Raw genomic sequence first — 26,762 nt, forward strand, 5'->3', positions numbered from 1 at the left:
CAAACGTGCATTTGTTGTATATTCAAAATCAATTTAAAAGAAATAAAGTATGCATTGTTCTCATATCATAACCGCCCTATTGAAAATCATTTCGCGGCTTTTATGAAAATTCAATAGATAGTATTTACAATCGACAACAGTGTATTGTCAATATACTATACATAGGTAAGGTATTCTTTGTAGCATATCAACTCTAGCTATCGACGGATATTGGTGGATGATATGCTCTCGTGACCTTTTCAGTATTTTTGGATGACCTCTGATTTGATTGATGTTTTATCTTTTAAATAGGCAGCTCCTTATATCGATTTGAGACGATAAGTAATTTATTTTACATCCGCCGAAGTATACCTTAGATACGGGGTCTGTTTGGACAGACTTGGTAGTATAGTATTATAAATAACATGCGTAGCTTGACGTTGTCGACTTCAACTGAACGCTTATCAGTGATAATGAAAGTGAATCTGACATAACAACGGAGAGAGATTTGATTATAATTCCGGATTCTTAATTTAAATGTATTGAGAATTTAAAGGGAAAGGATAATATAGAAGTTAGTTTCAGGATATTGTCTGGTTTTGTGATTTAATTTTGTTCAGATTCATTGCATTTAAGGACTAACAATGAGGAATGGAAACTATGAATCCTCGGATGAGGGGGGAGTAGAGCCTCATTATCAGCAAGGATCAACTAGAGGTCTCTATACATATGTATATGTGAATGGAGACGAACATTTTCTACCAAAGAAACTTCTAGTCAATCCTAAACGAGATCGAACATATAATGCATTTTTGGACTACGCTACAAAAGTCTTAAACCCAAGATATGGTGCTGTACGTAATATTTATACCCCTGAAGGACGACATCGTATTCGAGGATTCGAAGACATGACACCTGATGGCAGATATGTGGCCTGTGGCAGAGAACGATATAAGAGATTAGATAGACCGTACGTATTTTTTGTAATTAGATTATTTCTTATTCAATTTGACATGTGATAACAATTCATGTTGTAGCTAATTTCTTCATCCATTTTTTGGGGTTCATTAAACACCCATTTAACACTGATATGGTTATTGGACTTCCTCCAAAGATGTGTTAGTTATATAAGGAATAAATGCCTTTATTGTCTTTTTCGATTAAAGGTAAAATAATAGATGAAAATCACTCAGTGAGATAGACATATCTTCCAAAGGTTCACAAATAAAAATCATTTTGTTATTTTTTTTTAAAAATAAGAGGTACAGTTCATGCAAAACTGACATTTTATCTTAATGTGCTTTTAAGTATTTAACTCGAATTTGTCATAGACTTTTTAAAACACCTGACGTGTTCTGTCAAACCCTTTTTTCCAACATGATTGTCGGGGACATAATCATGAAACGTTGAGAAAAAATTATATAACCATAGACACGACTCTTGCAATGCATTATGATGCTAACTGGTACTAAATATATCAGCCTCCCACATTAAAATTACATGAAAGAAGTCTTATTATAATTTACTGTACACCGCTACGATACAGTAAACTGGGTTCCACTTGTGTAATTCTTCTGCTGCAATGCACATTTTATAAAGAAACCAGATAATAGTAAAATTCATGCACGATGGTTACTTTCATATAGTAACTATATTTTACTAAATATATTTTATTCTAATGAATGATCTAATGTAGACATATCTTTAAAATTATTATCAATAAGATATACGAATGATATAATACAAAATATACTATGGTACCTTTATCACTCTACAAATTCTTTAGAATTGTACACATATATATATTCATTCTACACATTATGACATTCATTGACTTTATACGTATATATTATTGATATATTGAAGTCAAGTTTAAAACACAAGACAAATCAGTAACAATAAGAACTGTAATATTATACCTATATAAATCAATGCTGTGGATAATACTTCGATATATTCATACTTTAGGAATGGGGTTACACAAGGGTTAATAACTGACCAATATAGGTTTTGATACATGGATATATTTTCATTTGAAGATGGGTTACACAAAGGTTTTTTTTTATCTCAAAATAATTTCAAATACATATTATTAATATGCACGTTAACAACTTAACCTTGAAAAAAACACAACACTATGTTTGTATAGGGCTTTTGTTTGTGCCTCAAAGTAGGATAACCATATGTTTGTATTGGTACTGTTGTCAATGAATCATCAATACACCCATATATACTCCGGGAATAAAATCTAGAAAATCAAAGATTTCTTGAGAAGGAAACCCCCAAAAAACCTACTGTTTTGAAAAGCAAAAGTCGTTGTTTTACTCACAAAAAAAAAAGTGTATGCATGAAACCATGTCAAAATTAAAAATAACGTAGTTTTTTTAATTATTTATACAAAAAGTCCAACATCAAATTAATTAATTGTTAAAAACAAAATATTTGTGTGGATTAAAAATAAAAATCTTTAAAATTGTATCTGAAAGACAATGTATGCGTTCGAAGCCCTAGTATAAATTAACTGATTGTTAAATTTGATATATCAGTCTCTTTCAATTTTTCCTTTAATCTCAAGATTGCCAAATTTTGCCAAAATTTCGGTTTTGTGCTTTTATATGTTTAATTAATTTCTATTTTTATTTGATAATTAATAAGCATAACCATTATGCATGAAGCTAGTATACGATAAAAGGATAAGAACAGGAGATACCAAAGTGCCATTTGAAAGCCCAATGACTAAGGTAAAGTCACGTGAAGCCATAGCACAGTCTATTAAAAACAAAAGATAAATATCCCGAAAACCAACAACAACCCAGGAGTGAACTAAAGGTAAGCAGTTTCCTGCTCCATCAATAACATCCGTAGTGTTGTTTAGAGAAAGTAAAACATCTGTTGCAAGTTGCGTTCAGTGACGTCACAACAATCGTGATGTAGCTACGACAAACGGAATCTATGCCGTGTACGTGGTCATCACGTACTATTTAAAAATAACCTTTCTGATGACATAGTAACAAGGAAATAAGCACTGAATCAGTTTTTCCTTTCATTTCTAACTAATTCCCTCTTGTTTCAACTTTAAATTGTTTGCTTTTTATTAAGTTGACAATTTAATATGCACGTTCTATACAAAAACATGTAGTTTTTTCAACATTCTTTTTTCTTCTAAAAATCGATGTTTACAGAACACTTTGTTCCTTACATAAAAGGGGTACATTGTTTACAATATGAATAACACGTTTATATAGAAAGTATCATTAGATTTGTTAATCTTAAATATCTACAGACTGTTTGATCTGTGTCCAATCTTTAAATTATAATCCAGAATGTACATATTCTACAATGCCAATGTTATCTTTTTTAAGTTTATGTACTCGTTTATGCAATTTTATTACTTGAAAACTGTACAGTTAAAGAGATTTGTTCGTGTTAAATTTGCTTTGCACTTTCATAAACAGGTATTTTTTGTGCTTTAATTTAATGTTTTGTATCGACTTTTCACATAAAAACTAGAAAATGATTTGAAACATGTATCTTTAACAGTTTTTTGCATGAAAAATTTAATAAATGATGTTATTATCAAATGCTTTACCTGATGTTCAGTGGTTGCCGTTTGTTCATACGTATTTCTCGTTTCTCATTTTTATGTTTTTATGATAAGACCGTAGGTTTTCCCTCGTGAATGGTTTTACAATAGTCTTTTTGGGGCCCTTTGTAGCTTGCTGTTCGGTGTGAGTCAAGGCTCCGCGTATAAGACCTTTTCTTTTTTACCAGTATAATGGTTTACTTATACAATTTGTGACTTGGATGGAGAGTTGTCTCATTGGCACTCATACCACATCTTCTTATATGTCTTAACGTTAAAATCATTAAATCTCACATTGCGATCGATTCCAATAACATTTTCGTAAAAACACAAGAGATCATGCCCCTTCGCCCATCCAAACTACTACGCTTCTCAACTGGATCTTTTACAACTGTTTGCTTTTCTGCATGTTATCCTCTCTTCAGGAAAATGTGTCAACCATGCAGTCGCTATCAGGTTTTGATTAATTCGTAAGTCCTATTTATTGCAAAGTCTTATATTTCGTTAACTTTATCTCTGGAAGCCTGTTTCCTCGATATGATGACGTAAGCCGCTCTCAGTCCAAATCACATCCTCTGTGGATACACTTGACAAAAGACGAACTTGAAATTGCAAAACAATATGTTTGACGTACGTGACATTATATATATAATCAATCCCAACTAACTTTTTTGGAGAATCTAAGATACATATTTTCGTACATATAAATTTGAGTTTAGGGAACGTCAATGTTTTTTATTTTTTTTTTGAGTTTTCATCACCCCTCGAATGTTTTGGGAAGTTCGTTATATTTGTTATTCTCGTGGGATTTTGTCTGATGCTTGGACCGTTTCTGTGTGTGTTAGTTACATTGTAGTGTTGTGTCGTTGTTCTCCTCTTATATTTATGCGTTTCCCTCAGTTTTAGTTTGTTACCCCGATTTTGTTTTTTGTCCATGGATTTATGAGTTTGAACAGCGGTATACTACTGTTGCCTTTATTTCCTATCCAGCTTATCTTTTATTATTTTTAATCCCCCCTTTATCTGTCCAAGTGAAAAGGTTCGTCGTCGGTGACACAGTGTATTTCCACTATAATATACATCTAAGACTGATACAAATACACATTTCTTGACACTATCAGTCAGAATGGACAGGAATTTGCTGATATAATTGAAAATTACCTCAATTATTTTCCTTATTTTACATCGTTATCTTCGGATTTTTAACTTGTATCATTGAATAGCTTAGACTAAGATAGGGATAAACTGTAATCATAAAAGGTATCAACTCTACTTTACTTCACCATAAAAACCTCTTTATTTCTGCTGTTTCATATCTATAGCATGATTATTCAATTTATCAAATTTTTCATAGGAGATAACACTAGGTGAAGAGTTGAGACGAAAGGACATAGGGGAAATCCGCTGCAGGATCTTGACTGTGTAACTCTACTTTACTTCACCATAAAAACCTCTTTATTTCTGTTGTTTCATATCTTAAGTATGATTCTTCCAATTCATACTAGTATATAGGAGATAACACTAGGTGGAGAGTTGTGACGAAAGGACATAGGAAAATCCGCGGCAGAATCTGGTCATCTGAAAGTCAAATAATAAAGCTGATTGTGCTACGTGTTAAATCAAAGTATTGACCCAGTATTCACGCTGAACATCAAGTCCTACGGCACAGGCTTGTAAAATTGCTTTCTGGCTTGTAATTTTTTTCTTTACAAACAAACAGAGTCCATCTAAAATTTTCAAAAAATTCAGTTTCGGGCTTGTGGATTCGTTAATCTTGAAGGCTGTTGCCCTTGTTAAGATATAAAGTGTCTGCAACCTCACACAGTTATTTTGATGATTATAACCTCATTTAAGTTTAAAATTAATGTATATTTATAACGACTAGGTGAACCTAGGTCTTTGAGAGTTTATTTTTAATAATTTTATCATTAAGCGATTTTTAATGTTTTTTCTTTGTGTAGTGTTCCAGATGTGTTTAAACATAAATAGCTACATACTAGTTTTGTTCAGCTCTCTCTTATAATGATATACGAAATACGAAAAAAATAACGAGTCGCGAAAATGAGTAAATAAAGAGAAGAATAAAGACTGATGGGTTGCCAAAATATAAATATTATACTAGTAAATAAAGATGGAAGTCAAGTGAATAATAGCCTAGAGTGGGATCTTCTAGCTACGTTAAAACCGATTGGTGGCCTTGAGGTCTTTTCTTCTCTTTTGTCGGGTTGTCGTCTATTAAACACATTCAATGTTTCCATTTTTTATTCTAAGAAATTGAAGATACCCTTCCAGATCTTCACTTTATGCCAAACAGATGTTTTACATGATGTTATATTCTACCTTATTATTCGACGTTCAATGAAATATTTACTCATATAGAAAACACTTGATTGCCTCGTCAATCTTCTTATGCACTTTCATATAAATTGGAAAACATATCAGGGGGTCTCGAAGGGTTTACAAAGGGGAGAATAATGGGCCAAGAAAACAGAAAAATCGGACACAAAAATGAATTATAAAAGAGAGAGAGAGAAAAGAAAGTAAAGTAATAGGGGGCTGAATTATTACTAAGAGAGAAAATGGTCAAAATAGATAAAGAAAACCAGCTGAATCTAATCCCTCATATTAGTTCAGTTACCTTACTAAAGTTTAATAAATTATTTAAAGGCATATTTCAATGAATGATGACTTCTGATTTACTTTAATTTAATGTTGACAGTCGATTTAATATAGTCATAAATATATAACTGAAGTTAATGACATCCGTTTAATCTATTCTAGTCGTTTCTTAACATCCAGCGGCAAATATTTCATTCTACAAAAAGGGAAATGTAGAGTATGTAGATACTTGAGGGGGGGATAGGAGGGGTCCTGATCCCGAAATCCCGGACTTAAAAAAACGAAATCCCGAGGTCCCAAATTTAAATAAAGTATCCCGAAATCCGAAAAAAAAAGGATTCCCGGATCCCGAAAGTGTCAATCCCGAAATCCCGAGCTTAAAAACACCCGATCCCGGAGTCCCGATAAAGGTCCTATCCCCCCTCATACTTCAACCGGAGAGCCCAACATCACAAAAAAAACCAAAGACATCTAAATTTGTATATTTTTACCTTCCCGTTTAGTTAAATCTCCGTCAGTAGTTAAACAAAACTTACTTTAAAAAACATACAAGGAAAAACAGCACAATTAGGAAATGCAATGATCTTGATGAACAGTTTTTCAAAAAATATGTCTTCAACACTAAATCACCTTTAAAGACAATTTTACATTACAATATAAAAAATCAGCAATTCAAAATCTGATGAGTTTCCCCTCATACTATTTTTTCCCCGAGATTTTATAATACAAAAATAAGACGTATAACAGTACTAACAAAACAACATATTGGACAGAACTATACATAAAACTAGGGTTATCCCACCATTTTCCTATCGTGGCTGATAACGTTCGATTTTGTCAGTTTTAAGGATAACACTTTTTGAATTTACCCTATTGTTCGGTATTTGTGTTATACTAGTAATTATTTCAACGACTTTTGATTTGCCATTTTTTGAACACGTTAATATCGGCTATCGGACTTTTATAAATTGATTTTGCAATCATGCACAGCCGATTTTGATCTAGGTAGTATTCAACCTATCCCCCCAACCCCGAACCCGATTCCAAGCCCTGATGGCAGCTAAAAGGGAGTCTGGAGAAACAAAGTGATACATTGAATGACTACGTGTTACTATGCTGTCTTGAATAAGTATGGTTCATGATGTTTACAGTTACTAATACTGTCAAAAAGAAAAAAAACTTTTAAAAAACAATGGAACGTTTGTTTCGATACTTCCTACACCTTATAACATCAAAGTGAAAAATCAAGTAAACTCTTACATAATTGTATTGAATGAGATAAAAGTTAATCTTTGTTTAAGCTGAATGATCAGTAATTTGAACCCGTAAGCATTTGTTGCTATACTATTTTGTGTTTCGCAAATATTCGTACCAATTTTTGAAATATTCAAGGGTACAAATGCGTTTTATCTTTGTCACAACAAAGCTTTGTGATGTCAACTTTTGACATAGAGAACTATAGTCAAGAATACGTCACGAAGCTTAAAAAACAAACAAACTTAAGGAGAGTTGAATTACATATCAAACTTGTGCATCAGTGTTTCTTGTTTTTCATTTTTTATAAATAGATTAGACAGTTGGTTTTCTTGTTTGAATGGTTTTACACTTGTCAGTGCTTTGGACCCTTTATAGCTTACTGTTCAGTGTGAGCCAAGGCTCCATGTTAAAGGCATATAATGGTTGTCTTTCACAAATGGTGATTTGGATGGAGAGGGTTGTCTCATTGGTATTCATACCTCATCTTCTTATATCTATTGATATATTTCTTAATGTATAAAAGGAAATAAACAACCCAAATAAATCTTTGTGTTTCATTAATTTTGCAACATGTCACCTACGAACTCCTGAAAGAGGTGTACCACACGATCTTTAACGAACAGAGAGTGTGGTATTCTCTCTAGAAGACGAATCGAGATTAACACTACCATTTTGACAAGACCTGGCTGCGTATTTATACTTTGCCCTCTGTCAAACGAACGCCTCGCTTTAGCAATAGATTAACTGCCAGAAGGGACAAGTACTTGCGATGATCTTATCTTAAGTTGTAAATGATTGATAAATTTCTATTTCTGTGTTGGGGGTTTTGTCTTTGAGTATACATAAAAGGTTAATCAAAACAGAACGTATATACGTAGATGTTTGATTTCTATTTGCCGTATTTTGATTTGAGTTGTCAGTCTTTAGTTTCTTGTGTACAATTTGGAGTTTAGTATGGTGTTCATTATCACTGAACCAGTATATATTTGTTTAGGGGCCTGCTGAAGGACGCCTCCGGGTGCGAGAATTTCTCATTGCATTGAAGACCTGTTGGTGACCTTCTGCTGTTGTATGCTCTATGGTCGGGTTGTTGTCTCTTTGGCACATTCCCCATTTCCATTCTCTATTTTATTTCATTTTGGAGGACTTGTTAACTTATTTTTTCTGTGTTATCTTACGTGTGGTATATGCGAGAATCTCGATTATAAACTTTGATGAGAGCGATTTGTAAGATTAACACTTGTCATATGTAGTTTAAATGATTCACGGTTTTATCGAGTTTGTGTTGCTTGGTCTTAAGATTTCCGGTAGGGTTTTGTGGATTTCATTAATATTCAAAAAATTACTGCAATTTTTTTCTGTCTATAAAGAAATAACATATTAAATGTAGTGCAAATTGAATAATCCACGTAGCTGGCAATTTGAAAATGGAAGCAATTTCTGCACCACAAGTGTCACCTGTCGTGCTTCTTACGAAATGTAAACTTTCGTTATTAGTTGCATTGGATAACAAACCACAGAATGGCGACGGAATTGTGTCTTCGCTTTTATCGTCATAACAGAAATAATAATATTTCTAACTCTAAGTTGTGGGAAGTGTCATTTAAATAAGATGCTGACGTAAATTTATGTTCATTCTTCTTTAGCCTTGTTCAATGCTCTGAATATTTCTATTGATGTCAACGGCATATTGCACTGGTTAATAAAATATTGAAAACGAGTGTAGCTTTCAGATGTGTTTATGAAGTGTAAATTTCAGATCTTATGTAAACATGAGAAAGCTTTCAGGTCGATTAGTTTGGATTATTTATGAAATTTTTTCCCTGATAAAACCTAGGTGAATAAGAATTTCTTTATTGACATGTATAATGCACTATGCATATTACATAGATTTTAAATATCAATGGAAAACGCGAGTTTGGAATCGGCATGTTATCAATTTCATATATATACAAGTGTGGACACAGATCAGTGTGGATAGTAATTGTTTTATAAGTGTTAGTATTTTTGACAGTGATTTGTTCCACCAGATTTTTGTTTGTTTCTTTTCCATGTTTCCCTCATAGATCCCTATATCAAACTGTGTGACAGTCATCTTATATTTTTGGATAATTAGCATGAACTTAATATTAACGAATTGAAGAGTTCAAGTTTAGATTATTTTTCAGCATGTAATATATTACTTGTATATGTATATAGTACCTAGCGCTGCCAACAGTGGATGACGCAAAAACAGGAGACACTTATGAAATATTTCCGGCCTAGATCGATAGGAGCAAAATTATAAGGGACAGTCTCCTCTCATTGCAAGTTCTATACCCTCTCCTTTACATACATATATATGGATAATAGATACCCCATTTCATTTGCTTTTCTATAATTATATATATGTATATTATATTTTCCATTAGTGAATCTGACACATGATCTATTTTAAGGAAAATATTAGAAGTTGCAAAGTAACCATCAATGCAGCCATTATACATCTGGGGTGATCTATAAAGATGGTTGAATTTTTCTATATTATTAATAAAATAACTTACATTTGAAACATCATTTTATTTCATTTAGGAACACATACGTATATGATCAAAAATCAGGTTATCAATCCTATTGAGCTACACAAGAATAGTAAATAAAGTTTTCCGCATATGTGTTTGTGTGCCGCTGTCTATTTTGTGTTCTTGTCTTTCAGTTTTGCTAATGACTTTGTCTGTATGCTATTTTTCTTCCTCTGTTGACATTTTATTTGATTTTTGTAGTGATTGAGATTATTACACAATGCTGATTACTGTACCCCTATTTTTGACATGTTTATGTATAATGTCTGTTTGTTTTGTTCACACATTGTTGTCAATGTAATGGAAGTGGGAGGTTTAGCTAGCATAAAACTAATTTCAACTCACCATTTTCCACACAAGGAAATGCCTGTCGCAAGTCAGGAATGTGACCGTTGTTAACTATTTGTTTGATGTGTTTGACCTCTTTCTTTTTCTCCATTTGATGATGGAGTTTCCATTTGATTTTTCCTTGGAGTTCAGTATTATGTTAATTTACTTTATACTGTACTGGACAATATTCCTCAACTACAATACAATATCCACTTAGTATACAACTCAAGAGAAATATGACTTAAATTAAAAAGAAATGACCTTCAAATTGAAATTTCCTCGTACCAAAATAGAAGTTTAATAGTAAGCATCGTGTTTTTCAAATATATATATATAATGCTTTTAATTGTAACTGAACAAAAGGTTCACGATTTCTGATATTATCATTTAAATTACAATGGTGAAACATTTAAATTAAATTGAATACATAGATGACATGGAGTTAATCAAAAAACTTTTGACCTCAGCAATTAAATCGATAAGTAAAACAACGTTGATAAATAAACTAGATTGCCCGAGATTGCTTTAGATTGCTTTTATAAATATACAAACACCGCTCAGTATTGAACAATATAGTTATTAGAAAAAGGATCATGAGAAATTGGACAAATAAATGTCCACTTTATGAGACTTTGAACTAAAGGACTTAAAAAATCATAAGAAAACGTACTGGTCTTAGTTCGTGTAAGGCTATATACACAAACGTGCCTAATTTGTTAAATCAAAATTTCTGGTTTGTACGTCTATAAATATATATACACATTTGTAGGAATTACGAAAACAGTAAAATCACACAAATACTGAACTCCGAGGAAAATTTAAAACGGAAAGTCCCTTATCAAATGACAAATCCAAAAAGCTGAAACACATCAAACGAATGGATAACAACTGTCACATTCCTGACTTGGTACAGACATTTTCTTATGTAGAAAATGGTGAATTGAACCTGGTTTTATAACTAGCTAAAGCTCACACTTGTATGACAGTCGCATCAAATTCCAATAATTTAATTTAAGATGTAACGCGTCTTCTGATTGGCTGACGTTATTTTGTTATAAGCCCATAGACATAATTTAGTCATGTGACCGTGACGTCATCAACGTTTTTTCATGGTTTTCTACGGTTTAAAATGGAATTTAGAATTAAATTATAAGAAATGACTGTAATATTTTTCTGTCTATTCGAAATAACATAAAAAATGTGGTGCACACTGTTGAATAACCCGCTACGCGCGTTATTCCGTGTGCACCAAATTTTTAATGTTATTTCGAATAGACAGAAAAAAATATTACAGTCATTCCTTAAATATATTTAAATGTATACAATTGTTTGGAAAACATAAATTGAGCTTCAAATAAATTAACAGATTACACATCCAATTCGGGTTTCATGAAATGCAAAATTAATGAATTGTAACTTGTAAACATGTATATCAACATCGTTTAAAGTCCCTCAGTCAAAGTTGACCTTATGTGGATTAAGGTGGTATCTAACACTACAGGGAGATAACTCTGTAAAGTCAGCTAAACATTTTAATTACGTTGTGTTGTAAAAGGAATATTTAAACTTCTCAATGATCAAAACTGGTGTTTGTCAAACTGCTATATAACCAGTGTATTTTTTCTGACAAAACTGTTGGTTCAAAATTTTAGAATTTTTTATATTTGTGTTAAAGGGTCAAATTAAAATACTTTGACAGAACTGTATGAAAATTAAACGAGCAAAATTAATTTTAGTGAAAGTGTTGGGTACCACCTTAAGCTATTATTGTTGGATCCATTTTGGTCATAAAGCTCTTTAAGTGTTTCAATACATATACATCCTTATTTTCAAATATTTGGCTGTGTGTGTTCGTTAAGAAGAAATATTCAGAATAAGCCTTCGACGCATAAAAGATCATAAAATTATTAGAGTGTAAAGTCAATAAATTTTAGCCTGACACAATATTTCTTCAAGGTTTAATTTAGACTTTTAAACACACCGATGTTGTGTATTTATTTATAATAGTAATACAAAAATAAATTGCATTGCTTCATGTGCACTGCTTAAGGTTAATTTATTTGTACTAAATGTTCCGTCGTTCAAGTGGAAAGATCAGCCTTTATCTTTTTTCTCTAAATTCCATTGTCATATACTTCTAAATATGTCAATACTTTGTATACAGACCAGAAATTGATATCAGTAAATCAAACCATTCGAGCGCACCGATGAATTTTCTTATTTAAACGTCAGATTATCCCAAGATTATTGCTGTGAGTAACTTGTTTGTTTGACAGAAAACTTTCCTTTTATTTGAAAATTAGCCAAATTTATTGAATCAAAAGTGAGTTCTAGATCAATGTACTAGTTACAAATCACCACCTATTTTATATTTCATTTTTATTAAAAGTACATGTATTCTGAAGTATTTAATCCCCCCTCTTTTTTCTTGGAAACAGTTTACACTGAAACTGCAAATAAAAGTGTAGGTAATCTTTTATAAACAGAATCTATTAAGTGTGGTTTTATCATATGGTCAGGATTATAGTGCATTGTACAATTTCGTAAAAATTTTCCCTTTATACATCTCTCACATGCAGTTTACGTTTCGATTACTATTTGTACATGAAATTAATTACTTGTCAAGACATTTCTCCTTGGTTAAATTACATATTGGATTCAATATTTGAGGGTTTAAAGGGGTCACTATTCGCTTCTGTAACCTTATATTATGAGACAATGTTCTTTATTTTATTTTTTCTTCCCGTTTATTTTCTAATTATTTAAATTTTAAAACTGAATTCCTATTTAATTTCTTATTTGCTTTTACCCAAGTTTGTCTTTTCTATATTTGTTGGTCTTTTATTATCTCCCTTTTGTCCATTTTCCATTATTCTGTAAACCCCATCTTGAGCCTCGTGTTACATTTAGTAATTATCTCACAAACTATAATCCCTTACACCTGTCCCTTTAGGTAAATTACACCAGTGTACAAGATTAATTTTCCAGGGAGAAAAACTTTCGTATAGACTCGTTTATAAAACGCAATTTGCTTCCATAGCAACAAAAGAAAGAAAAACATGGATTTCCATCCTAATTAATTAAGATGATTCTGTATCAAACAAATCCATTATTGCTGAAGGTGAATCTCTCTGATCAGCAGATTCTAAACGAGGCTAATGAACACCCGAAAGGAAGACCCATAACAAGAGCACACTATATCATTTAAATATATCTTCTCACCTTCTAGATATTTTCAATCGTGGATCCAGGATCTAAAATATGCAGAACCTGGCAGTCAAAATTATAAAAACAAAAAAGTACGAAAAACACATTACGGCGCAAAGGGGAGACCACTCCCTTTGATCTGCTCTCTGGTAATTTGAATCAAAACTACCTTATCCTTAACTTAAGATGATATTATTTAACTTTTCTCTGCCATGACATCATACAGTTATGTGTCAAAGTGTTACAAGAATTGATCTAAAAACTGTTTGTATTTCCTTAATTGCTTGCATGGAACATTTCCAAACTGAATCTGAAGTTACTCTTGGAGAGAGGACTCCGTGAATGGTATCTTTTTGTCATTACCATTTTGATTTGGACCAATTTTAGTACGATTGTTCTTCCACATTACCTTTCTTGATTTTGATTGTCTTATATTCATATTCTTTCAATTTTTTAATTAATGTATTGGTAGGACATGTATTCCTATTCACTGACGTTTTGTAATTATATGATGCTTTTTCCTCGAGGTGCATTGTTTTTAAACAAAAGATATCTATTTCAAATCTTCTTCTGAAATATCAATATTTGTCCTTAAATTTGTTTTTGTTTGATCTGTTTAGTGTTTTGTTTGTTTTGGGCTTCTCTTCTATAAACCCTATCCACACCCTCATTATTCGATTCAAAAATCCTGTATGATCTCCATTACAACCGATTTCAATTTAATTAATATTTAGCTACTTCAAACATTTCTTCCTTGTGGGTCAAATTCTCCTTAATTAATTAAATATTAGAAGAATTTGATTGAGGCCATGACTTTATTTTTGACGTACTTGACATGTTTTCTTGTAATGAATGAAGTCTTTGACGTTGGATATAAAATAATTACATGTGAAGTCTTTAACAATGGAGGTTAAGTAATTACAGGAGAATTCTTTGACGTTGGAGGTGAAAAAATTACATGTGATGATGAGGATGTGTCAGCCATTTGTTTTTCATCCAATAATCTTTAACACAAATTTTAAATATTAAGGTTAAGACTTGTGAATGTAGGAGCTTTTGATTTTGCAATTTGATTTGGGACTTTCTGTTTTTGAATATTCTGTGGAGTTCAGTACTTTTTGTGATTTTCCTTTTTAAGAGTTATTCCCCTTTGCACATTTCGTCAAAGTTTAATTATGTCTCGGTCAAAACAATTTCAAGGAACTTTAAAGTGTTATTACACTTTATTAATATGCAAAGAGATGTAATTCCTTTTTATTTGTCATATCGTTCTTCGGTTCATAATCATCCCTGGCTTTTACATATTCAGCTTTGGGCTTGCGTAACAAATTGTATGATCTATATGAGTTTGAATGTTTCTCTGGTATTTTTCGCGAATCTTTTATAAACTTGGTATCTTTGAGGAGATTTTAGGCATTTTGGTTATTGTTTCTCAAAAGTTTTATGTGTTTGAATATCCACTGTTACTCTCGAGCGTAATTGATGAAGGTAATTGAAATATTTATTTGGAAATCACATCAAATGTTCTCTAATACCAATGTTCTGGTCCTCCAGCTGGTGGACAATGAATACTGGAGAGTAACCCGACTAATAGACGGGCCGTCTCTATTGGTAAAATTCAAATTATACATTTTGCTTGTAAAAGAGGGACGAAAGATACCAAAGGGACAGTCAAACTCGTAAATCTAAAACAAACTGACAAGGCCATGTATAAAAATGAAAAAGACAAACAAAAAACAACACACATGAAACAACATAGAAAACTAAAGAATAAACAACACGAACCCCCTAAAAAACTAGGGGTGATCTCAGGTGCTCCGGAAGGGTAAGCAGATCCTGCTCCACATGTGGCACATGTTATACATTTTGCTTGTAAATGTTACACTTCATAAAGCAATGTATGTACAACTGCACAATATATGATTGTTATTCCGGCGGGTAAATCTGGTAGATTGGAAACATATCATACGTTATTTATGTGTTCCTTCCGGTCTACCTCAGGAATAAATTACATTACTGACCGTTGCTGTATTTGGCAAAATTGTTAGGAAATTTGGTCTTCATTGCTTCTACTACGTACTTTGTTTGGCCTTTTAAACTTTTTTAGATTTGAGCATCACTGATAAGTCTTTTGTAGATGAAACGCACGTCTGGCATAATTACAAAATGTAATCCTGGTATCGATGATAAGTTTATTTATTGAATAGATGAAACAGCTGAAAGCGTCACTGCTAATTAATATCTTACGAGAATTGAAAAGATATTGACAACATCATTAAAAATACAATAAGTTTTATACCATATAGAAATGTGTTAAGTAAAATAAAATGTTGATGGTGAACTTGTGGAATAACATTAATTAGAAATAGTTCTTTCAGCACAGCACTCAGTCCGTTTCTCAAATAACAAATAAAGGGATCCTGAATATTGAAACCAAAACATCATTGGCCAATCAGATTTGTGATATAATTTTAGCAAAAGTTGAGAGAAAAAAAACAGCTATTAACGCAATTCCTTTGTTTTCAATCTATTTTTTTAGTATTTGATTAGACTGGCGTCTCAGATCAAGACCCATTTTCCTTCTTTTCTGTCCAAGGACCTTTAACGTTACTTTGTTATGTTACAAATGTTTCTTATGTTAATATTTGTATTGTATATTGATGAGTAGAACACTGATTTGATCTTATTGGTTTTTTTGTTAAGTAAATAATGTGGTTCAAATAACAGTGTATGGGAACAGCTCAGAAATTATTTTGTAATCAATAAACCGGATTCTGTATTCAAATTTCCATAAAGGTGTCAATGTACAAAACACAAACAATTTGTCAACATTTTAGATTAAATGGTAAAATTCACATTGACTTTATATATTTAAAGTTAACCTTGGTTTTAATGATCATTTTATCTTACATTTTACTGCTGCATATTTGGAAGTGTATTATAAAATTGTTTGAACAGTAAAATTATATATCATTACTGATAATAATAAACCTATATGAGTTGGTCACCTAAGTGAGCATAGCTAGGTAAACAAGGACAATTAAAGCCAAGTAATTTAACGGACGTTTATTTTGTTGTGGTCTTTAAAATCCCATTATAAACTAAAAATGACTTCCTAATAGATAAAGGCAACAGTAGTATGCCGCTATTCAAGAGTCATAATTCGATGATTAAGCAAAACCAAATCAGGATTATAAAATAAAACCGAAGGAAACACATCAGCTATAAAAGGAAAACAACCGAACAACAGAAACACTGAACTACAACAAAACTAAATGCCAACTTATTTAGAAACGGGTTGTAGATACCAACTGTCATATTTCTGACTTAGTAAAGGGCTTATTAAGAAAAGCGGTGTGTTTAACCTGGTTATATGACTAGTTAAAACTCAAGCTAATATTGCAACGTTAAAAATACATGTGAAAATGAAATTAAACCAGTGTTCGGATTTTTTAACTTGAAAATAAACTGATCAAAGATACCAGGATTGAAATTTTATATTTGCGCCAGACGCGCGTTCGTCTACAAAAGACTCATAAGTGACGCTTGAATCAAAAAATGTTAAAAATACCAAATAAAGTGTACGAAGTTGAAGGGCATTGAGGATAAAAAAAAACTAAAAGTTTTGCCAAATATAGCTAAGGTAATTTATTCCTGAGGTAGAAAAGCCAAAGTATTTAAAAAATTCAAAGTTTTGTAAACAGTTAATTAATATTATGAAAATATCAATGATAACTCAAGTCAACACAGAAGTGCTGGCTACTGGGCTTGTGATACCCTCGGGGAAATAAATCCCCACCAGGATGCCGAATATACCAATGGGATAATAAACACTAATAAGTAGTAGAGAAAGCAAAACACACTACATTTCCTATTGCCTGTCTACCTGTATTTATTATCACAGAAGGACTAAAAACGACTTCCATGAAACAAAAGTTACAAAACCTGTAGTCTATTGTCAACATCTTTGTTTTCAAATTGGTTTAGTTATTGTTAGAGTTAGTCACCTTGTTATGTTATTTCTTGGGTGTTTATTGGTCATATTGCTCTTAAACTGTATGTTTCCGTTCTTATACATCCGTTCTAGGCTTTTAAATATTCGGTTATGGGCGTTCTTGGTAAAGGTACATCCAGAAAGGCGCGTTGCGCGTATCAAATTATTTCTAACTTGTTTTTTTAATATTGGAACTATGAATTTGAATCCTCATTGTTTTTAGTAAATCGGGTTTTAACTAAATTTCTTCTACAAGTTATGTCTGATTCTTTAAAACATAGGTAGGTAATCATATAACAGTTCATTTTAATTAATACTTTATCTTAATTTTAATTTTATTCGATTTTTTTGGTGCCGATAGTGTTAAATTTCTGATAGTATTTTGTGTAATGTACAAGTTACTATTCAAAACATAATTATATAGACTAGTTTAGAATGACTGTGCATCAACTTAGGCCATGAAATAGAACACCGAATAAGGTTTAAAATGATTTTGGTAAACGTTTTATAACATCAATACAATTATAGCTACTTCATTTCATTTGTTATTCAACGTTCAGATAAGCATGTCAATGTCCAGATTATAAGCTTTGTAATGACATCATTACGACAGAATTAGCATACCTATTTTTCTTCGTAAATGGTGATCAGACATAATTTGTTTCTGTATTATATCGTTACTATGGAAACTTTACTTTCAATTACTGGTAAACCTTAATTATTTCTTTTTTGTTCAATTTATATGTCTATTTTTTTTTTCTATCTATAATAGTGAATGGAAGCAGGTGTGCGGACAAATTATTACCAATGTAATATTTATACATAATTATACCTCGCATGTAGACATTTAATTGATATGTTGAGTATTGCTACGAATATTATTGAATTTGATCATGCAAGTTGGATAAACTAATGATGTAACGAAAGAAAGATAACTCTATACCTATTTTTTTTCTAATGGAAAACGTAGTTTGCATATACCATTTTGGAAATTTTTGTTAAAAAAATGTCATAATAACGCTGTAATGGTGAACTTTCGATCAACCATATTTTTTCAATAATTTTTATTAATGGTTTTGAACAATGTTTAATAGCTTCTTACATCTATGTCGTTATGTTTTTGGTGGGTAGTTGTTTCATTCGAATCAAAAAAAATTCGATTGTATATTATTTTTGGCATTGTAATCAAATGTATCTGTTGCAAAAATAAATATATACCATTGTATACGAAATGGTTACTATGACAAAACTTAAACATTTTTTGGTAATTTGTTAATTCACATAAACATCAATACTGTTTAAGGTTAGTGCTTATGAGCAGTCGATGTAAAATCAGCACAAATTATCAAACTTTTCGTTTTGTCAACAACAAAAAATCACACAAATACTGAACTCGGAGGAAAATTCAATCGTAAAGTCCCTAATCAAAAGGCAAAATCAAATGACCAAACACATCAAACGAATGGAAAACAACTGTCATATTCCTAACTTGGTACACATTTCTGTATGTTTTTAAAAAATATTTTAATTTGGAGAATCGATTAAGATGTTCCTTTTACTAATTTGAATTTTTAATCTAGAAATAAGGCCAACGACTCATTTACTACGATAATTCAAATATTTGTTTCCTTTTTATATACTGATTGTCTCCCTTTCATCGTAGCATTGAGTGAAAGAATACTTTATGTTCAAAAATGTTTGACTAGCAGACAGTTCAGGCTTACGAATACATGGATCTTCCAACATCCAATTAAAATGTCTGCATTATGAAACAAATATAATGTTGACCATATTTTTTCTTTTTTACTGCTAACTGAAGGATTAAGAATTTTTTTAAATAAAAACTCATCTGTTGTTAGAAGAACAGCAATTGTGATTTTTCGTGATTTAATGCAATTTTCTTCATGAATATATATAATAATTTAAGTATACACAGCATGATATTTTGGAATATCTGTGTCGTATACGTTCTAGACAAAAATGTATCAAGCAGAATGATGAGCATTGAAATCCAAAACTTGAAATAGTTAACAATCGAATCGAGCAGTGAGAAGTGTCACGGTTTGCACCAATAATGAGAAATCAGCAGTTTACCGATGTTCAAGTCTCATAAATTCTTCCAAAGATGCAAATTAAGGTTAAAACAAAAAGTATGAGAATCTAAACAACTCAAAAAAGAAAGTACATATCCTTCTCTTTCTTGACCACTTATATTTCGAATGGATGGCAAGTTTTTGTACACTGATTTAATCCAATTACTTTCATCTCATATCTTAAATATACGGTTATTTGTAAAGTAAGTTTCAATCCCATCAGGAAAATTTGTTTAAAATCTAGTTTTTCTTTTGAGGTCATAAAACTACCCAAAAAATTCAAATATATATACAACATAGGCTTTCAATTGTATGTGGTTTGAGGATTTTTGGTGGAAAATAAATCCGGAAAGGCGCTTCAAACGCACTAGTGTATAAAGTGTTATTTTCACTGTTTATATATTCACTTGTATATTCAAAGATTTTCATACAAAACAAAATTCTTTTCTACGTTTATTAATTATATACCTGACAATGTGAAAATAAATAACTTATCAGAACGACGATAATAGAAAGAATAAAATTAATTATTATTTGTTCTAACTTCGTTTTATATTAGCTACACAACACAGTTTTAACTACGACATAACAAACTAAAATATTTTTACTTAGTTATTAGGAAAAATTGATACTATTGGTGAACAATTTTGCATTAGGTGATTTCAAAACAGGTTTCTGGCAAATACCGATTGAAGAATTATATGTTATGTTTGCATGTTAATTTGCAATTTCAAATATGCTTATAAGGAAATGAACATTTGTATGAAAATGTTTTAAATGTTTCAATTATCAAGTGTCTTATATGACACAAATTTTACTCAAAATGACAAAATGCTGAGATTTCATATTCTTGCTTACTATTATTGCTTAACTGTTGAATATTTGGTTAAATCATTGTCTGATCATGCACATAAAGTTGATTACAGTATACTAAAAGGAAGTAGTGAATGATAATGCATAAGTTTTATTCAAAATGTGAAGCAAGATTATATTAAGATGCATTCAGTATAAATCCATTTTACAAATCAAATATGCATGAATGTTTTAACTTATAAATATTAGCCAACTTTCAGAAAGAACAGTTTTGAACAACAAAAAGAATACAAATCATTTGGCAATATATGGGTTCATTGTCATATAGGAAATATATAAGTACGGTTGATAAAATTTGTTTATAATCATTGGATATCTATATACATTGAAGATCAAACGATACTATTTACATTGAGCACTTGGGAGAGCGTCTAAATGAGGTACACGATTGGGACATTTTTATTAAAAATCAATTTAAAATCTCATTTTTGGGTTTTTAAATTATCTTTTTTAAATCAAGACCTATTTTGATGGTCACACCTGATGTATGTTGTATTTCCGGTTCATACATAAAAGTATGAAAATTAATTATCGATAGTAAATATTTTCCTTGAAGGAAGATCCTCTATATTTATATCAATAAACTGACAAAAAAGAAAATCCCTTGAATCTCTACAAACATAAACAATTAAGGCAAGAAATATGAAGCAAAAACTAATTTTAAAGCATTATATTAGTTAATAAAAGGCAGGTTTAGTGGCCATTTAATTCCGTTTCATAATTTTTTCTTTGAATTTAGATTGAAAACGTAAACCAATAATGGATCGTTGCTAAGGTTCTTCGTCACACAAACACAAGTCTTTTTAATATTCCCATAATGCATTGCTTTCGCTTTGTACTGCTAATAGAAAGGGGAGCGAAGTCAGTAAAGAAAGTTGTCACCTCGGGCTGGTAAATATAAGGGAGCCAAAATGATGTCAACTAGAGGATCCAGTCTCCCATCCATCGAAACTAGGGATTTAACAGCTGGGAAAATATTTCAGGTGTATAGAAATGGTGATCCGCATTTTTTTGGAAAAAGATATGTGCTAAATCCTCGTCAAGTTCCTAATTTTGACGCTTTTTTAAACGATTTGAAAAGATATGTACCGACTGAAACTGCTATACGGAGAGTATATACACCAAGTGGTGGACATCGAATTACGGATTACTCACAATTAGAATCAGAAAAAGTATATGTATGTGCGGGAAAGGAACGATTTAAAAGATTGAAGTAAGCATAAAAATTTCGTTTAAAAATCTTATTTATTAATAATTAAGCTGAAATGAAGTCGTGATTCACATTACTAAACACATGTATATGTATATATGTTTAACCTTATCAAATGTAAAAATCACATCACTGATAATCGATATTACTTATTTCCCATTAAAGTAATCAACAGAATAAAAACAAAATAAGAGATTTACTACCTTTCTATGTCATCTACATGATCATTTCAGCGGCGTTTTACCGAATGCTCTTGTAAAAACTGTTTGTTTTCGCACTGGTTTGTTATGGTGCGTGTATAATTTAGCATCTATTGCTTAATGGTCATTGCATTACAAAATTGAAATTGCAATGTAATTAAAGTAAATCTTTAGTCATGTTCATTATATTTCAATAAAGGCAACAGTAGTATACCGCTGTTCAAGATTGTAAATGTATGAGAATTCTGTGAACTTGCTAAAAGATAAAGCAGTGCATGTTTGTAAAAAGGAACATAAATCTATATCGAATGTAAACCACAGTTGAAATTTGAAGCACAAGTGTAAGATTTATTTACATAAAGATTAAAAAAAATATTTCAGTTGTTCGAATGTGTATTTTTGTCGCTATTGGACACATTCGACATAAAAGTAAATTTGATTTGTCAAATTTCGTTTTTGTTCTCTTTCAGTGGGTTAAAACGAACTAACAGTAAACTAACATATAAATTTCACGATAAAACGATATGACTATTATACAATATCTATGAATATCCCAATACACTATGGTTAGGTATTGTTTTTTGGAATTTTAACTTCCTATCGAATTACACATACATATTGACGTCCTCACAACTTAAGACTTTTGTTAATTTGTAATACCCGATTGATATCATGTTTCTAAATACTTTGAGATACACATAGTTTTGGAGACAATATACCTATTCAAAAGATTTAACTAATTATCATTTTGTTACAAATTATTTAAATATTGGTATGAGACAAATCTTAAATGCCTTAATTGCGAGAAATGGAAAAGATAAAGAGCGTACCAGGCTTACAATGTAATACAACATACGTGTATTTTGTCTTCTGAAGACTCGTTTGTGGTGTTCGGAATTAAGGGGAAATTGGTAATTTGTATATTACTTCAGTGGTAACATGTCATTTTTCCTTTATAAATGTCGCAGATAACCTTTTCATATATGTTTTTAAAAAATCAATCCAATATGTGTCTTATACATACAAATAATCGTACCAGCAAGCGATAGTTCGTTTACCTTAAAGATATGTGCTACATATACATTGTTCATCCAGATGTTGGTTCGACCTTCGAAAAACAAGATTCCGGGTTTGTTCTTCCATATTTGAATAGGCTAGCTGAGACCTCTGTTTGAATTCACAGTTTTCATAGCATTTAAATAAATCTAAAATCTAACAATAGAAACTGACCTTTAATTCAAATTATTTCTAACACAGGATAAAATAAAGTGTTAACAAGCTGCAAATAACACTTGACAATTACAGCGGGGAAGAGCATGAGTTGCAGCTAGAGTCTATTCATGTTATAATGTTCAGTGGCAACGAGGAATGGTTGTGATGTTCTTCTTGTTCTTGTTCTTTTTCCTTTCCTTTCTAATTTTCTTTTCTTTTCTTTTCTTTTCTTTCTTTTCTTTTTTTTTCTATTCTTTTCTTTTCTTTTTTTTCTTTTTATCCTCTTCCTCTTTGGATTTCTTCACAAAGCTTCTAAAAGTCGCAACGGGTATAGTAAGGGCCCATTTTAAACTTAGCTCACCCTTTTTTACTTTCCCATCTACTGTTGCTCTCTGTGGTCAACGTTTAACTATAAGGATGCCTCCTGTTACTTATTTTCATTCGATTAACTGGAATCTGTCTATGTTGTGTCGTGTGTACTAGTATGTGTCTGTTTATCTTTTTCTTTCTTTTTTTTTTGCCATGACGTGACGTTGTCATTTTTTTTTTTTCGATCTATGAGTTTCAATGTCCCTCTGGTATTTTTTGCCCCTCTTTTAGAATGAATCATGATATAAGTAGTAGATATCTATAAGACTGTAACCAATTAATAAAAGATCCTAAAATTGTGAATTAAAGCTCGTCAAATGCTCTAGAAGAGTTAAGACAGTGTCTAACTTTATGACAAGTCTAATGTCGTTCCCGTCTTTATGCAATTATTTAGCACCAAATAATGGTGTGTTAAAGATGCCCATTAGAAAATATTTCCATTTGTCGTTGCCTAATGATACAAGCGGTTTTTTTTCATTGATAAGAAGCAAAAATGGACATTTTGTAGTCAATTTGCAGTCAAAATGAATATAATGTGAACTTTTCTCTAAAATCTGTAGAGGGAAATCGGTGCAATAGCATAAGAAACCGAATCCAACAAGAAAACGGCTTTAGTTAATATCACTAAAACTGTTTACATGCAATTGAAAACCTCTTATTCTCGCGATTGTTTGCTAAACAAATGTATGATAATGTTAGAGTACTTCTTTTGTTGATGGTTAACGTGGATTTTAATGAATGTTGATAATGTTTTGCAGTCTGAGTGTAGAAAGGATTAAATGAATGGTCCTTGAATGCCATTGAAATTTGTGTACAAATGTATTTCGTGCATTGATGTAAACCCCCAGTGGAGCTAATTGCATCGGATAAACTACATTTTCACGTTGTGACTTCTGTTATGTGCTTAACAAAAGAAAGTATGACGTAAATCCTCGTGTGTACACTACTTTCCGGATCACTTTGTATCCCCTTGATTTTTGGTAGGATTCATGTTGCTCAGTATTTGGTTTTCGATATGATGGGCTTTGCAGGCTGTTGTTTGCTTATATTCTGTTTTCCTTTTTTTGCCATGGTACTGTCAGTTTGATTTCGACTAAAAATAAAAAAATTAAAATCATAAAAATACTGAACTCCGAGAAAATTCAAAACAGAAAGTCTCAAATCAACAGGCAAAATCAATAGCTCAAACACATCAAACGAATGGACAACAACTGTCATATTCTAGACTTTTATACAAGCATTAATTTCCCTCCCTTTCAAGACCCTCGTTTTCGTGTTACGTCTTAAATCTTTTCTCTACTTCTTCTTCTAATTGATTCAGGAAAACAATGAAAATGTCCATGGGGACTATCTATGTTCATCCAAAGATTCTTTTATAATGCTGTCTTCATAAATGTATACTCTCAACTTACAGGATGTTTATAATAGTTATGACGTATATTTAAACGAAATTAAGACTACTAGTATAGATAATGTTTATTCGGTTCAAGATCAGCCGAGCATATTTCATTTCTTCAAAGTTCTTTTGTAGGCATAAGAACACTTTAATTGTTCCATTGGTCTTGTAAAAGAGTCGTCATGCTTTTTCTTTGGCATACTTCGCGTAAACAATGTTCAGGAGGGACGAACGACATCTTCATATATATTTTTATTCTAATCCATTTATACTTATCCATTTTAAACGAGTTCATCGGAAAACATTCTATCGGACTCCAATATAAAGATGTTATAGTTGTTTTTATAAAAGCAGTTTTGTGTGTGTGTAACTATTTAAAAAGCCCATAAATAACTATGATATTTAAGCTCTTCGTTTGCTCATTGTATGATATCTAATTGGAGATCGAAGTTTTGTTGATGATATGCCAATGCAGACTTACATTTGGAATGCTTCGTAAACAATTCGTTGTGGATTATATTAAGGAGGAACGACCGCCATCTCCATGTATATTTGTATCCCAAACCATTTTATACTTATCCATTTAAAACGAGTTCATCAGAAAACTTTCAATAGGACTCGTATATAAAGAACTTATAGTTGCTTTAATAAAAGTTGTTTTGTGTCTGTATAAACCAGCATTAGATGATGTTTAAGCTCTTAGTAAACTTATTGTTAGATATCTAATTCAAGATCGAAGTTATGTTAAGGATATGCTATGACGTACTTACATCAGTTTTAGGTATATTTATACTATTATACAAACGATGATTTAAATCTGACAAATTCAAACATCATTAAAGTGGATTGGTATTCAATCCCCTTGATCAATCAGATTTTCGTTTAGGTTTGAAAAGGTTCCGTTATATATATGCAAATTTTGAAATCGATCTTGAAATATTTCATTTCCTTAAGCTGGTTTCCTATAATTGACAATAACAGAATGTGTAGACTGTCAATAAAATAATGTTTGGTATATACACCACCAATGAGCCAACAGCCCGACTGCAGACATAAGGAACCTCCAAAGGGCCTACTCGATTATTTGTCATAACCGTTGTATCTCACTGTGGTAATTATTCATTCGTTATCAATATTTGTTTAGCTTATAAATTTGATTTTATGGAGTATAACGTATATACCTATGTATTAACGGACTTATATGTTTTAAAAGATAGACATAGATTGAGGTGTAGGGGGTCAACAGAATAGAGAAAACTTGATAAAAAAAACAGAATAAAGAATAATGGGATGATATAATATACAGAAGAGGTAATTAGGGGGTACTTAAAACAAAGAATAGAGAATAATGGGTAAGAAATTAGAAAAGAGAAAATGGCATTAAAAATAAAGAATTCAGAAATTAAAACTCCTCGGCTAGAACCGTATTTGTAAATCTCGGTCATAAAACTTCATGCAGTACTCGGAGTCTTCTGTTTACATATTATATAAATGTATAGAACATCACAGCTATCTTCACACACCCCATTTTTCATCCTACCTTCTTCGGTGTTAAAAAGAGTTTGTTAAGAAAATGTATATATGCACACAATGATTTATTCTTATAGGTCGTTTTTAACATACACATTTACAAGCTAATACACAATTGTATTGAACAAAAACCTTCCCATTAAGGAAGAGTTCACCCTTAAATTCAACAATACGATAAGAATAATACCCCAATTAATAGAAGAAAAAAATCATCGTTAATTCTTATAAATCGCAACAAATCCCTCACGAATTTCGAGCACAATCATTCTCCCTATTTCCCTCGCAAAAAAAACGTATATTTAGGAGGCCTGTTATATCTCCTATCATTAGAAGTGCAGTACCCTGATAT

At 31.3% G+C, this 26,762-nt stretch overlaps 1 protein-coding gene across 27 annotated transcripts in view; it reads left to right on the forward strand.

Annotated features, from left to right (window-relative positions):
- Nucleotides 1–207: 207 nt before the first annotated feature.
- Nucleotides 208–26,762, forward strand: part of LOC143054256 (doublecortin domain-containing protein 2C-like) — a 113,727-nt gene continuing 87,172 nt past the window's right edge. For 6 of the 27 annotated variants that reach the window (XM_076227185.1, XM_076227183.1, XM_076227197.1 and 3 more), the window contains exon 1: nucleotides 219–949. In XM_076227185.1, coding sequence (XP_076083300.1) covers nucleotides 624–949 — 326 coding nt within the window. In that variant the 5' untranslated portion in view covers nucleotides 219–623. Of the gene's footprint in view, nucleotides 950–21,341; nucleotides 21,710–26,762 lie in introns of those variants that run through there. The other 21 variants (XM_076227209.1, XM_076227210.1, XM_076227213.1 and 18 more) reach the window with 12 other exon arrangements.

The sequence above is a fragment of the Mytilus galloprovincialis genome, chromosome 12, assembly GCF_965363235.1.
Source record: "Mytilus galloprovincialis chromosome 12, xbMytGall1.hap1.1, whole genome shotgun sequence".
NCBI lineage: Eukaryota > Metazoa > Mollusca > Bivalvia > Mytilida > Mytilidae > Mytilus > Mytilus galloprovincialis.